The sequence below is a fragment of the Myotis lucifugus genome, unplaced genomic scaffold (assembly GCF_000147115.1).
Source record: "Myotis lucifugus unplaced genomic scaffold, Myoluc2.0 scaffold_98, whole genome shotgun sequence".
Classification (NCBI taxonomy): domain Eukaryota; kingdom Metazoa; phylum Chordata; class Mammalia; order Chiroptera; family Vespertilionidae; genus Myotis; species Myotis lucifugus.
The window spans coordinates 2112661-2128626 of NW_005871146.1; the positions used below are offsets into that span (position 1 = coordinate 2112661).

Sequence of the window (15966 nt, forward strand, 5' to 3'; positions counted from 1 at the left end):
AGGGCCCTGAGCAAAGACTCGATAAATCTGTGACTACTCGTGACCTTTGTCACCTTGCTTGCTGGGATATGGGGTGTCCACCCACGGTCACTGAGAGAGCAGCATAGCAGATAACAGGTCTCACCTGACTTCTTTCTGCCCCTACGCCTGCTCAGTGTTCTGCACAGAAAACCTGTGCAAGCCTCAGACGCAGTAAAAAGCCTGGTTTGCATGTTAAAGACACCCATGGGCTCCTAACACAGAGAAGGCAAGCCCTCCATCTATAATCTCTTTTTAAAAATCCCTCAACTCAGACAGGATTGTGCACTGACTTCCCGGGGAAGGTCAGGAGCTGTGGAGAGGACAGAAGACATGTGTAGCGGGCAGAAGACATGCTTGTTGTCCTGAGCAGCCACCGGGCCTGGGCCAAGTCTGATGCCTGTGACTAGACCCCCAATTGATCCTTTAAACACTTGGTGATAGTACCTGGGCAGCAGAGCTATTTCTTGGGTCTGTTGAGAGAAGCTGAAATCCAGTTCTCTTCAATCTCCTGAACTGTTACAAAGTTTGTTCTCCCAGGCAGAGGAGCCCTCTTGCTCCTCATTCAAGGCTCAAGGCCAGCAAAATCCCACCTGTTCCTGGTCCCGATCCCCTTGCAATGCTCTCCCTGCTCTCTGTGTTGCCCTGTATTGTTAGGACAAATTTCTTTGTGTGGCCCCTGTCTCTCTAATTAGATCCTAAACTCCTTGAGAGTAGGCCTTCTTCTCCCCACCAGCCCCACGCCAGGCCCCACTCAGGCCTCACTGAATAATAAGGACTCACCTAACACCAGTGAAATGAATAAAATGAAACCCAATAAGTAAATAAATAATAACTTTGAGATAGGCTAATTCTCTTTCTTGATATGTTTATGAACCAACAGTTTACAGTTTAGATAACAGATTCTCTGTTTAAAGCTGGGTAAGTGGGTAACACTCTGAGACAGATTCCGAATTAAAGACCACAGGGTCCTAAGTAGGACCTACCACCTTCTCTACTCTGGTACCTGTTAGAACCGAGAATGCTGTTTATGGGTCACTGGAGGATTTTTTTCTCAACTCTTGACTTAGAATGACTGCTAGGTCATCAAGAGAATCCAGCTCCACCTTTCAGCTTTCCTGATGCCTTCAGAGACTCAGTTTCTATATTTAGTGAAAAGAGGTGGCCTTTTGAAGAAACCATGGAGGAGGGGAGAAAAACAGAGTAAAACCTGAGTTACAACCTGCCTGAATGCAAAAGGCCTTTGTCATAAACAGGGGTGTTTCAGCAGCACTGAGACCAGAGATGAGATATCAGTAGGAATATCTTCCCAGCATGTGCAGACATGTACTGGAATGACAAGACAGAGTGCAGTGTCAACAACTGACTTGTGAAAATTCAAAACGTGCTACTTGTTCCCAAGGTCTCCTGCTGAACCCAAACTAATCCAGACCCTACAGAAGACACTCTTTGTGATTCTAAAATATTTCCTTTACATGATTTCTCACTAAGTATTCTTTCTAATCTTATTTTAAAGCACAATTGCTAATATTTTTAAATCAGTGGAAGCACTGATCATGGAGAAACCAGTGGATGGGGCAATGGGTGGTGGGTAATGGTGACCCCAATGGTGGCAGGGTGGGGAGGAGCAGGAGTCTGGAAAACATAGACCAGAGTGCTTTCTACTGTGCCCACAGTCTGCCATATTCTTAGGGGCCCTAGATCAGAAGGGCTTTGGGGGAGCAGAAGTCAACATCATCTTCTTGATGAAGAATTATTCTGTAATCTTCTGTGGTGCCTGCTCTCACTGCTGCCTCCCTTTTGGACAATTCTCACACGTGGCCTTCTCTGAGGATTCCAAACTCCAGTTCAGTGGCCACGTTATTCTGTGTGCCATGAGCATGGATGGAGCTATTTCAAGTGCTGGGCACAAAGTCAGCATTGAGCAGATAACTGATTGATATTTATCTATTTAATCGTGCCCTGGCTACAATGTGGAAGGGATAATGCTCAGCGTTTCAAATTGACCCTAATAGGAGAACCCTGCAGATCATCTTGATCTGGCAGCCTCTTATATCTTCAGGAAGGCACTTGGCTAAACCATATAAGGAAAGTAGTCTTGAATTATATGCAGAAGGCTAGGGACATTAGGTTAAAAAAACCAAACACACCTGGAAGTAGAATCAGAAACCAATGGTCATACCATACAGCCCTAAATTCCTCCCTGCCGCACTTTTTATGTGATCACCGTCCTCTCCCCTCCCACCCAAGTCCATAAGAGGTGTGAACATTCTGGGAGGAAACGGAGAGGCTTTGGCTTAAGAAGCCATTGCCCAAGGAAACCACACCCCTAAACACACACCTGAGTTTTGTCTTAGTTTCCAAATCCCCATACCCAGCCACCTACAAACCTCTAGAACGGGGCACTAGGTACAGGAAATGTTTTAAGCTAATTGTTCAGCTAGTTGGGGTCTTGACCTAGTGTATGGCCAAAGTTCAATAGCTGAGGAAATATTCAAGTTTGATCTTACTTTGAGTGCACTAACTCTTCAAAATCACAACAACGAGATAAAATAATGAATGTCAGAGAAAAGGAGAAATAGACTCAGTATCTTCCATAGCAGAAGGCAGGTGCCTACTGTATGCTACTGGTGACCTTCTAACTCCCTTCTATCCAAGGTGGTATCTAGTGATTGAATCATTGGCTTCTTTAGTGCTGCAATGATCTAGTCTCTCCCTGCTGTTTGGTGGTTCAGAAGGAACCCAGCCCTGGGGTCTCCATTCACTGCCATACTTGAAAATCTGGGTTGCTCCCTCCCATGTCCTCTAGACTTGTCCCTTGGACTTTAAGAGAAATGCATTCTTCTGAGTAGAAGACCCTACTTCCCCAATTACTATGGAAACTATCTCCCTAGACTGGTTCAAATTCAGGGCACCAAAACAGCACCATTCAAATTCAATAGTTTAGACTTCTAGGGGTTTTCAAACTCCAGCTTGAGCATCAGAATCACATGGGGAGCTTAAAAAATGCAGATACTTGGGTCTAACTTGGAGCTTCCAATCCAATGGCTTGAGGGAAGTCTTGGCATCTTTATTTTAGAAAGCTCCATGTTATACTAAAGCACATTGAGATTTGAGAGTCTGTGGGTTTAGAGATACAGCCTAGAGGCAAGGAGGAGGAATTCTCAAGAAGAAGGAAGAAAGAGGGAAAAATAGAAAGAAGGAAGGAAGAAAGAAATGGCCATAGGAAGGTCAAAGCAATCAGAGAAATTATCTGAAAGCCAGGAGCTTTGGGCTGGGAGGTGCCTCCATCATGAATACCCAAGTACGAGGCTCTGTTTCAGCTTTAGGTGGTGTGTGTGTGTGTGACCCCCACACACAGTCACACATACACACAAACACACATAACATGGCCATTTCAAAAAGGTGCTGGGAAAATCAGAGAGGCATGTCCCATGAGCCTGGGATTGTTTCTTCACCTCTGACACTTTTTCCATTTCCAGCCTGAGCTCTATCACACACACCCCAGGGGAGAAAGCACAACACAGCTGCTGAAAATTGGTAGTTGCATTTGTGTGCTTGTTCTCATTCCCTACTCCGTTGTCATCACGATAGTATTTCTTTGGGTCACATCTGGCTGGTGGGGTATCAGTGAGTTGTGGTTGGGGAGAGGGGGGAAGCAATGAAGGAAGATCACAAAAATACATCAGGGCCATTAGCAAAGTAAATTATACCTATTCCCCTCAACCCCACACTCACCCACCACTACCCTGCCCTCAAGTTGCTGCCATTAAAGGTGTTTCCATAGCAACTTAAGGCATGGATTTGAAGCTCCACCTGATGAGGCTCCAAGGCACCATTCCATACACAGTTCCAAACTGCCCATCTGAAAAAGGATGCTTCTGTCCTTAGGACCACTTGGGAATTTGATCAACTTTGCTAAGTGAAATAAATTTGCCTAAGTATAATAAGTTCAATCCCTCTCTTTGTACAAATCATTTAAAATCAGTTTTTATTCAATATGGGCCTTAGAAAATATTTTCAAAGTTTCATTTTAGTTTGAGGAAGGGTTGATTTGGCCTTCATCTTCTTTTGAAAGTATGACAACACAGCAACTTTCCCAGAACGTGTTCTGGTTGTGTAGCCATCATTCAGTTGAAATTTAGTGTTTCCTTAGACCAGTGATGGCGAACCTATGACACGCGTGTCAGAGGTGACACGCGAACTCATTTTTTTGCTTGATTTTTCTTTGTTAAATGGAATTTAAGTATATAAAATAAATATCAAAAATATAAGTCTTTGTTTTACTATGGTTGCAAATATCAAAAAATTTCTATATGTGACACGGCACCAGAGTTAAGTTAGGGTTTTCCAAAATGCTGGCACACAGAGCTCAAAAGGTTCGCCATCACTGCCCTAGACTGAGCTTTTCAGTCTGAACTGGATGTTTTTCAGTCTGAATTCTCAGTCCGTAGGGGCACCCCTGACATGCAAGGAATGCTCAGTAAATGTTTGCTAGGTACAAGGTGCTCAGGCAAGTTTCAAGTAGTCATTTGTAGTGAGGTGCAATTTCATAGCAACACTGGGTTTCAGCATGTCCACTACAACATAAAAACACTGGGGAAACGAGGTTTTAAATCAATAGAACATGATGCTTATAAAAAATTTAGAGGATACAATACCCTATATCACATCTCCATGTTGCTACAAACTTTTCTGATTCAGAAAGAGGTTAGCACCCCTCATGGCATTAGTTCCTGCCTGTCTGGCAGCTCTGCTTGATGGGGAGGCATCACCCCTCTTCCATGCTTTAGTGTGCAGACACTGTTCCTTAAGCAGGCTCTCACATGGCTTTCAGGATGGCCAAATACATATGACTGTTTGCAAAATGCTAGGTGAGATGGTATTTTCAAGAATGGAACAAGCATTTTCACTCAAATGTTGGAGAACAACCCTGGATTCTGGTGAATCATTTCCTGCTAAAATAGGAGATACTATAAAGAATTATGTTTCCTGGAGTTTTTACAAATAATGGATTTAACTCTGCCAAATGGAGACCGCTCAAACATGATGTGTGTATTTGCCTGTGGGATAGGCTGCACCAAAATCCCTATCAGTGGCTCAAAGGTGGCAAAGTAGTGTTGGCTGATAGACAAGGAAAGGGGCAAAAGATTTTTAAAGATTTGCTGTCGACTGGCTGACACTTAAGAAGTATAGTTTCTAAATATGCATTACATAAGCACCAGCGTGTTTCGTTACCACTAAGAAAGCCAGCAATGTTTTTGTCTGGACTATTTTCATATGATAGGTAAGATTACTATAAAAAATAAGAATATAATAGCATGCTGTAACGCTACACCATTCAATAAAAATGACTTCTGCCTGGCCGGTGTGGCTCAGTGATTGGGCGTTGACCAAGTCACGGTTTGATTCCTGGTCAGGGCACATGGCAGGGTGGTGGGCTCGATCCCCAGTGTAGGGTGTGCAGGAGGCCACCAATCAATGATTCTTTCTCATCATTGATGTTTTCATCTCTCTCTTCTCCCTTCCTCTCTGAAATCAATAAATATATATATTTTTTAAAATGGCTTCTTTTTAGAAGACCAGGCCTGATGTTTCTCTTTAATTATAAACAATCTGTCTAAAAATTATAAATGATGTATATTTTGGGGACAGAGGCAAGACAATAGTAGGAAGAGAAAAACCCAATAGTGGGAGAGGAGTGAATGGGATCCTGTGTTATGCCTGCCATGTTTCTTACTAGAAAAGCGTAGCACACACTGAAAGGTGGCATTTCCCTGAGGCTGGTGGCAAAGAGAGACTTGTCACAGGGAGTGTGAGTGTTTGCTTTGTCTCTCAGGAAAGGCCTGAAAGAAATCAAAGACATTCATCAGCCTCTTCATCAAAGTCGTGGGAGGTAAACAAGGGAGATGTCAAGGGAAGGAAGCCTTGAAGCTTTCCGGACTCCCTGCCGCTGCCCATCGCAAGCTACGTACCCAGTATAGCACGTCTGTCCAGCCTTCCATGGTGATGCACTGGAACACCGTGAGCATGGCGAAGGCGAAGTTGTCGAAGTTGGTGATGCCGTGCCTGGGCCCATCCCACCCAGGCTTGCACACAGTGCCATTCTGACACTGCCGTCCATGGCCTGTCTCCAGAGCACAAGGGGAGGGATCATCTTCCGCTGGAACATCTCAAATGGCCAGGGGGGAACACATAAAGGGCGGAGATGCACAGAGGGGAGGGGGATACACAATGGGGGGAGATGCACAGAGCGGGGGAGATGCACAGAGAGGGGGAGATGCACAGAGAGGGGATGCACAGAGGGGGGGATGCATAGAGTGGAGGGGGATTCACAGAGCGTGGGATGTACAGAGGAGAGAGGGATGGATGGAGAGGGGGGGAGATGCACAGAGGGGAGGGGATGCATAGAGGGGAGGGGATGCACAGAGGGGGCACACAGAGGGGAGGGGGATGCACAAGGTGGGGACACATAGAGGGAGGGGAGATGGGCAGAAGGGAGGGAGAGATGGGCAGAGAAAAAAAATTGGCAAGTCAGAGAGGAAAGTTACAAGATAAGATTGATGGGATAGGCAAAACCACCACACAATGGTAATGGGGAAAAAAAGTTTTCATTTGTCCCCTGTATATGAATTAAAACAACATAAGGAACTAGGTATTCATTTAGGCTGTTGGTTTAGAACAGTGATGGCGAACCTTTTGAGCTCGGCGTGTCAGCATTTTGAAAAATCCTAACTTAACTCTGGTGCCGTGTCACATATAGAAATTTTTTGATATTTGCAACCATAGTAAAACAAAGACTTTTATTTTTGATATTTATTTTATATATTTAAATGCCATTTAACAAAGAAAAATTAACCAAAAAAATGAGTTCGCGTGTCACCTCTGACACGCGTGTCATAGGTTCGCCATCACTGGTTTAGAATGTTAGTACTTCAACCAATTGTTGAAAAATGTCATTTTAAGCCCAGTAATCGATTTCAAAGACAGTAGGGACATGGCACATTCTGTTGTAGCACATCAGCATCATAGTCAAATGGTCAATCAGAAAATGATGATGGAACCACTCTGAGTGGAAGGTATCCTGGAAAATGAAGGAAGTCCATGTTTTCTTATTTTGGGGCTATTTCCATCGAAATAGCAGAGTTTCAAGTGAGAGCGTGTTGACTGGAAGACTATTCCACATAATTAGCCAACAGATCCCATCCCGTCGCACTTTGAGACTATAGGAGAGTCCATAAGGTGTTACATGATGCATCAGCAGGGATGCAAGTCACTCTGTGGTGCAAGCCTTACCTCGGTGAAGGATAAGTGAACCCTGACTGCAGGGAGAGGACCGCCTGCAGCCGCCTTTATTATAACCTGAGCGCACCGCTGTGGCCTGTGTTTTACGCAGGTCAAGTGGAACCTTGCACCGCTGCCCTTGCTCACCAGCATTCCTACCTTTCAGAAGAAAAGAATCGTTTTCTGACCTCTACTCAAGATAGAGGGGCAGTGGGTGACAGGGAGAATACTCAGTAGGTGTGGACAGGGCTTTTTCAGAAAACAGTTTAACATCTGTGGCTACAGACAATGCTCAGGCTAATTCCACATGCTGGGAACAGCTGCTAAAAACCAATACATTAAGACGAGGTTTATATTTTTGGTGCAGAGATCATTAGTCGTTTGAAATAAGACTTGATTTATTTAAGAATTTCTATTGTAGTAAAAGAATAGAGAAATGCTGAGAAAGGCTTGGCCCCAGCTGAGGAAGGTAATCGTGTGAACTTAAGGACATTGTCTCATGCTTGCAGAAAGTAACAGCAATAAGCAGGGTAGACTTAACAACCAAATGATTGCTTCTGACAACAGGGAAAATATGGTCCCAGAGAGTGAATTTACTTGCAGTTCTTCATTTAGAGATTTCCATATGTATCAAAACAATCACAGTGTCTAGTACTTCAGTATTGAAGATGGCTGGTTGGTTGTTTCTTGGTTTGTGGCTTCAAATTAGAAATTTCACTCCCAAAAGGAAGACAGGAAGAGAATAGTAATCCATAACTAAGATAATTCTTAAGAGAATGGAGTTGAGCAGCATGGCTGGAAATATATGCTGGATTGTGTCTTCTTGGCTTTTTTTTTCTTTTCTCCCTCTCTTTTTAGTTACTTTATTGAAATATAATTTACATTTCTTCCAGTCCATGAATGTAAATGCACAGCTCAATTATTTTTAGTAAATTTACATAGTTGTGCAGCCATCACCACAATTCATTTTAAAACACTTCCATCCTCCTCCAAAAGTCCCGTGTGCCTGTTTGCAGTCAGTCCCTGCTCCTCCCTACCAACCTGGTCTGCACTCCATCTCTATAGCTTGCCTCTCTAGAAATTGCATATACATGTTCATTTCACTGTCTGTTTATCCACTAGCTCCGTGGTCGGCAAACTGCGGCTCGCGAGCCACATGCGGCTCTTTGGCCCCTTGAGTGTGGCTCTTCCTAAGCCTTAGGAGCACCCTAATTAAGTTAATAACAATGGACCTACCTATATAGTTTAAGTTTAAAAAATTTGGTTCTTAAAAAAATTTCAATCGTTGTATTGTTGATATTTGGCTCTGTTGACTAATGAGTTTGCCGACCACTGCTAGCTGATGGGCATTTGGATTGTTTCCAGGTTTGGGCTATTGTGAATAGTGCTACTTCTGGCTTATTCTTGGCCTGGTGCTTTAGTCTGTACGTGGGTGTCTGTGACATGACCCAGGTGAAGAGGTCTGCATCACTGGTCCCTGAGCTGTCTCAGAAAATGAGTGTCCTCATCATTTCCCACTCCGGACGCTGGCTCCCAGGGCGCTCTGTTCATACAGCTGAAATCCAGTCAATTTTTTGTGACTTCAAATTTCGAAATCCTTGGAGATTTGAATGTGAGCTTAAACAAGGGGAGGGTATGAAAGGAGGGGAACTGAAAAGTTAAAGAAACCGGAAAGTTAAAGAAAAAGTGGATAATAAGTATGTAAAAAAATGAGAGTTGAGAGACTGAATAGATCATAAACTCAGCTGTGTTCTTGCCCATGCTAGTGATGGCTTCCTAGAACATGTTCAGTCTCTGCTATGAAAGGGCTGGAATAATATGAGAGATGGGATGGAAAGAGAAGGAAAAATAGAGGGAAATTTTGCATCTCCTTTTCCCGTTTTGCTTTTTAGTGCAATTAAGATAGTATTAATCTTTGCACTGTGGTTGCCAATCTGACAGCTTTTCTTGTATTCTCAACCCCTGAAATAAGCAGAAATAAGGAAAGCGAGTTCTGAGTGTCCTCAAGAAAGAAAAACACAGTTTGGGGTTTTACAAATGTATGTTGAAAAGAAATAGCACGAAGGGGAAATGATCTCATTACTAAAAGAGAAAGGGTTGAGATTCAGAAAGATCATCTAAAAGCTCAAGGGCCACTCTGCTATTTTGATTTAAGTCTGTCTTGAACAACAGAAAAAAAAGAAAGATATGAGAACAATTAAGAAGCAGTGATGATCTGGTAAAAATAGATATCTATAAAAAGCAGTAAAGGGAGCACTTGAAAAATGTGAACACACAAATCAGCAGGTCCTGTGACGTGATCTGGAGGGTGAGGGGAAATGAGATCTAATGGGAAAATGTGTTGGTTTTCCTCTGGGGGGGGGGGGGGGCGGTCATGAAGTCCCGGTGAGGCGGGGTGGGCACGAGGGAGGAGGAAAAAACAAAGCAATGTGGGTGAAGCGTGGTAAAGTCATTCTGGAAAGTCCAAATTAAGTTCGAAGTAAACTAATGGAGGCCAGATTATGAGAGATTTTTAAAAAGCGGTTAATACCAACAGGAGCATGAAACCCTGGGACAGTGCCAGTTAGGGGTTCCAAGGAGAAATACCAGAGACAAGACCAATTACTTTTTTAGGCCCCAATTTTAAGGAGTGAATAGAATGAAAATGATTTCATTTCTAGGTTTTAGCCAACCCATTCTTTGCCAGTCTCTGGGGTAATTATTGTGTTTGGGAGAGCCATTCAGAGTGACCTGGCTCCGAGCACCATCAAACAGATGGGACGCCAGAAACAAAAGGAGCCAGCATATGCTGGTGCACCTGCGGAGGAGCCTGGGGGGCGCCTGCCAGGTGCCTCAGGGACTGGAGGAACATTGTCTCTCTTGAGGCCACCTCTCCCGGGAACTGGCGGGGGCATCCTAGAGGCAGAATAACGGTTCGCCTGGCCGGCTCCAGAGCTTCTTTATATATTTGGCTCAAAATCCAATGTATTCTAAAATTTACAAGCACATAAAATTCAGTCTGAAAAAGAAACTCAAAATGTAAAAAGAAGAATTGGATGTAAATCCCATTAACAATTCTTTTTTCTTTTTTAAAGATATGTTTTTATTGATTTCAGAGAAAGGAAGGTAGAGGGAGAGAGATAGACACATCAATGATGAGAGAGAATCATTGATTGGCTGCCTCCCGCAACCCCACTCCTCCACCTGGGACTGAGCCCAATCCAGGCATATGCCTTGACTGGGAATGGAACTGTGAACCCCTGGTTCATGGGTCAATGCTAAACCACTGAGCCACACTGACCGGACCCATTAAATATTTTAACAAGGGCTCACAAACACTTCTGATAATCTAAGTTTGCAGAAAACATGGTAATTCAATCCAAAGACTGGCATGAAACTCTCGAAAACACATGAGATTGGTTTCAAAGACTGCAGGGTTGGTTTTCTACTCTGGCAGCATCAAGTATGTCCAGATTCCTGTACATGTTCCCTCCTCATCAGGGTTCGTCACTATGGGTGAGAGAGGCCCTGAGGACAGCTGTGTCATGTTCTGTTGGGAGAGATGGATGGAGTGGGTCCCAGGGTTTGTCATCAGACAGCAGGATCAGAAAGAGGAGGTGTGTGAGCTCTGATTGCAGTATTGGGAGGAAAGGCTCCTGCAGCCACATGTCCTCTGTCCTCTCCCCAGCAGGAAGTCTGGCTCCACATGGAGAGCAAGGTCACCTTCCGGTGGAGCTCGCATGGCTCCCCTCTCAGAAGCGCTTCTTTGGTGTCTGTCCTCTGACAAACTGGCTCCCAGGGCTGATGGTCATTTCCGTGATGGGAGCTACCTTCCCTTGTGAACTTGGGGGTGAAGGTAAAACCCACCACATAAATAATCTGATGCATCCCTGGTAGGAAGTAGGCAATGTCTTGGGTACTTTTCCTGGTCCTGATTACTATTGAGGATGGACAATAATATGGCCCTAAATTGGCCACTGCAATTGGTAAGGCCAGTTCAGGTCTTTATCCTAAAAGCAAGGAGGCCACTAAAACTTTGAGCAGGCCTGAGGGGCTATTTCACCAGACTGTCCAGCTGCACGGGGCAGAGTATCCTATCCTGTCTCTCCCTGGTCTATCATGCCCACCATTTCCTGCCATGTGAGGCTACTGCAGGCCTCAACAAAGCCCAGTGACTTCCAACTAATATTCAGGGTTGCTTAGTAGCACAGGCCCTTACAGGACCCTGCCACCAGTAGAAAACACACTTTCCCAGCAGGATGATAGGAGCCATGTGCAGTGTTGGGAACAGTGCCCTGTAGCTCAGCGGTGCACAGGGCAGGACTGCCATCTTTGGCTTTTTGGCAGGACTTTACCATTTCACTCTTTCCCATTTGATATGCGGTTAGCGAGAGCCACACCAGCATCCACTGCTGAATTGATGGGGATCTTTGAGACTCAACATCCCAGTGACTGCCTGCGAAGTTTGGGCCAAACAGGTCATTGATCACTTCAATACTAGTACAAGTGCATAAACTTTAGACATACTACAGTAGCTCTTAAGTAGGACTCACAATGAGCTCTAACAAAGCCACAGAATTAATATAAATTGACTGGCCTGGGGCTAGCTACAGATTAAACTGAACATAAGGAAGGATTTGAATTCAAGGGGAAAATATTATTCATTGCATTATTTGGTATTTTTTTAGGCAAGGCTGAAACCTCAGAATTTTAGCTAAAGGCAAGCCTGTTTGTTCCAATACTAAAGGGCTTCTGTGTTATTTAACATGATAGTTTATTTTATACAATTATGGTCCCAGTAATTTGGAAATTCTCTCTAGAGTGAAAAAATGGTCTCCTATTAAACACTCTCCATCAAAAAAGTAAAAACCATTGTGTGAGACTGTGCTTATGGATTTATAGCTTTTTGTTTGTTTAGGGACTGTGGCCATATGGCAGCGACCTTGCAAATACCCAATATAGCCAATCAAATCAGATCATCCAGAATCTGCAACCCATTTCGGTTTCTGAATATGAATAATCCATTTTACTCCCTGTTGTAGGTCAGCCCCCAAAGCAAGAGGGGTCACACGGGATTAATTCTGGGCTGATAGAAATGAGGGGCAGTAGATTGAGAGACGTGCACAATCCTTTAATGCTTCAGACATGTTCCCCTTTCCTTATCAAGATGCCAAAAACTAAGATGAATGATGTTGTTATGGAAAAATAACAAATCATGAAAGTTTAACACTACTAACCCCTTGGGGGTATTTTTCAACAAGTTCTTATGTTGAACTACCTTATATGTCTGTTAAAAAGCCTTGTCAATTTCTGTTTGAATGTTTTTTTTTAATGTCAAGTTGAGATTTTAGTAACTTAAGACAGTAGTTGTAGCATACTCCTCAGGCCGAAACTCTAGATCTACTCAAGGAAATGCTTAATGAGCCAGCATTGCTTGTTAAATAGATTGATTTATGGAAGGAACACAAGAGCGAAGTTCTCAAAAAGGAAAGGACTAAGAAGTCATGAGGTAGAGCGAAACCTTCTCCTGGAGGAAAAGAGGTTTCACCACTGGCCGACCTCCTCCCAACATGAGACAGGGCCGGGGTTCTGCCTAGGAATGGAGAAGCAGAGGAGCCAGGATCAGCCCGAACACCCAACCTGCTGGTGACAGGCAATGCCACCTTCCTGAAAGGACTTTTGATGGCCAGCAACACTGAAGAACCGACAGAGCATAGATCTACATCCTTAGGTTAATTCTGATTCTTAAATTAAAATATTCAAGCCCTAACCGGTTTGGCTCAGGGTCCCAGGTTCGATTCCGGTCAAGGGCATGTACTTTGGTTGCGGGCACATCCCCAGTAGGGGGCGTGCAAGAGGCAGCTGATCGATGTTTCTCTCTCATCGATGTTTCTAACTCTCTATCCCTCTCCCTTCCTCTCTGTAAAAAATCAATAAAATATATTAAAAAAATAAAATAAAATATTCAAGGTTGGCTAAGAGATGTTTCTCAAATCGCACAGCTCATTTAAACAGTGTTGAGTAGTGCTGCACAAAGCTTGCATTTAGCTATTTGTAACCGAGATCTATTTTAGTAAAAACAAAAATTATCAAGAGAAAAAGACAACCAATCTCTGCCTCTCCCTTAACCATGGTTTGGAAATGAGCCCTGGAATGGAGGCCTTCCTGGGCACTGCTGGTCAGGTGGAGGCAGTGTCCCTGGCTGAATGAAAAGTAGAGACAAACACAGTAAAGCTTCTTGACAGCTGGCCAGTCAGCATCTTCCCTTACCTGCTATGCCCTCCTGGTTGTAGCAGGTCTTATGCATTTTCCCCATGAAGAGTTCCAGGCCAATGATAGCATAGATAATGATGACAAACAGCACTAGCAGGGCGATGTGCAGCAGGGGAACCATGGCCTTGATGATGGAATTCAGAACCACCTGGAGACCTACAATGACAAATCATAGACAGTGACAATAGTGAGAACACCAGCTTCCATTATTGAATCATGTGCTGTCTTGGATGCCATACTGACATGATCTCATGCCACCTTCTTAGCATACTCCTTGCACTATGAGCCCCCTTTTTTAGATGAAGAAACTGAGTGACAGAGCAATGACACCCGGGCTGGCCTGACTCCAAATCTCTCTGGAGCTAAATCCAAATGAAAGGACTAGCAGGGCTATCCATCCAAGGGGAAGAACATGTTGTTTCACCCAGAATTATGCAGTTTCCTAACACCCCATCTTAGAGACAACCTACCCTCTTCTTCTCCTGGAGCAGCGACTCCCTACAGGGAGCCTCACTTTGACTAGAGGCAGCCATGCAAGGACATGGTGATCGCTCAAGAGACTATGGCTGACCCATATGCTCTAAAACAGATTGGCCTGGTAGTAGGGCATCAAGGGGGTGGGGCTTCCTTTGCTGAAACTGATTCACACCCTGGGATACCTCTGGGCGGTGAGACCTCCGTGAGAGGGCTGAGGAAGTAGCTTTGAGGGCACCTTCTCTGGATTACATGGGTGGACTTCTCTTCCTACAGATTTCTCACGAGGCCACCTTCCCTCAGGACCCAAGTCTGAAGAACATTATAGCCTTTCATTCAAAAACCCCATTGAAAGTCTGTGTTTAATGGGTATTGGATTTCCATTTGAGAAAATGAAAAAAGTTCTAGGGATGGATGATGGTGGTGGCTGCACAATGTTAATGGACTTAGTGTCACTGAACTGTACACTTAAAAATGGTTAAATGGTAAATTTATATCTATCTATCTATCTATCTATCTATCTATCTATCTATCTCCACAATAAAAAAACTAAGGTACCCAGATCCCTTCAAGGGAAAAGAAGAGTAAATGGAAAACTATTTAGCACATGGGTCTTGTCAGTGCACCCCAAGGGCTATAGGTTTGTACTGTTGACTTAAGGGGAGAAGGACCCCCTTACTTATAAGCACAAGCACAAATAACACACCAAGAATGCTCCTTGTTTAAAGGGGATGTGGCAAGTTTTCATTTGCAAATGCCCAAGAGGTGGTCACCTGGCAAGTCACCCCAGATTAGTCCTAGGAAAGCTTCTGCCAACATGAGCGCACCAAGTCTCCCCATCCTAGGAGAGATGTGGGGGAAGGGCAGGCTCGCCTGCCTTACATCTAGGCCAGCTGTGCAGAAATCTTCTGTGGGCCGCCTCTCACACAGGTATGATAGGACCCCCACCTCTGAATCACACCCCAGTGTCGCTGTCTGACTTCCCCACTCACCATGGACATTGGACATCGCCCCACTTTTCTAAGTATTTGGAACTTCCCTCTGTATTTACCCACCGCCCTCCTCCCTGGGTGAACAAAGCCTGGGTCTCCCGCTCCCCAGACCGCAGCGGGTCACTGGCACTTTGTGATCTGGTGGAGGTCTTCACAAGCCTAACTAAGGGAATTCTCCACAGCTACAGCCAAGCTGGGAGAGAAAAAATAAATAAAGGAAGAGAAAAGGTGGAATCATTTCACCTGGGAATTAATTTGCAGCCTCCCATTAGAACGAGATGTTTCAGATCCCAATGATTCCATTACTTAGCACGTTGTACACACATTAGTGATAAAGTATGCGAAGTCATAAGAAAGTTGAAAACTGAACTGCAAAGCAACTTTCAGGGATGTCTGCTGCAAGGAGGGGCCTTTGTTATCAGGCCTCCAGTGCCACGGTCTCAGATGGCAAGAAAATGGTAGGAGACACAGGATAGGAAACTCTATTCTGTGCCACAGTCAGAGGGTCTTCTCTTAGAATAAATTCTGAAATCCTTCTCATGCCCTATAAGGCCCCAGAGGGTCAACCGGCACACCTCTCCCCCCACTTCCATCTCCTGCCACTCGCTCTTAGGACTCCTGGTTAGACAACTTTTCTTTTAGACTCAAACAAGCCATACTTCCTCCCACTACCGAGTGGCCACAAATGCTGTTTGTTCCCTCAGCTGGACCGCTTTTCCAATATTTCCTCCTACTTAACCCTTTGGCTCTCAGCCCAAGCGACTCTCTTCCCAGGGATCCTTCCCCAATCTCCCAGACCAAAGAAGTTTCCTTTCTTACATGTCCTCTTGGAAATATTTCCTTCCTTTGGAGCACTAGTCTCAATTTGGAATCATATGCTCATTAAACAATTTTTTAACATTTTTGTCTGTCTCTCATATTGGGTTGAGTTTTGTGAAGACGGCAC

At 44.3% G+C, this 15966-nt stretch overlaps 1 protein-coding gene across 8 annotated transcripts in view; it reads right to left on the minus strand.

Annotated features, from left to right (window-relative positions):
- Positions 1-15966, minus strand: part of CACNA1C (calcium voltage-gated channel subunit alpha1 C) — a 587470-nt gene that overhangs the window by 171223 nt on the left and 400281 nt on the right. For 7 of the 8 annotated variants that reach the window (XM_023756704.1, XM_023756710.1, XM_023756711.1 and 4 more), the window contains exons 6-7: positions 13552-13710; positions 5994-6190 (exon numbers count right to left, since the gene is read on the minus strand). In XM_023756704.1, the coding sequence (XP_023612472.1) occupies positions 5994-6190; positions 13552-13710 (356 nt within the window). The remainder of the gene's footprint in view (positions 1-5993; positions 6191-13551; positions 13711-15966) is intronic. The other variant, XM_023756709.1, reaches the window with a different exon arrangement.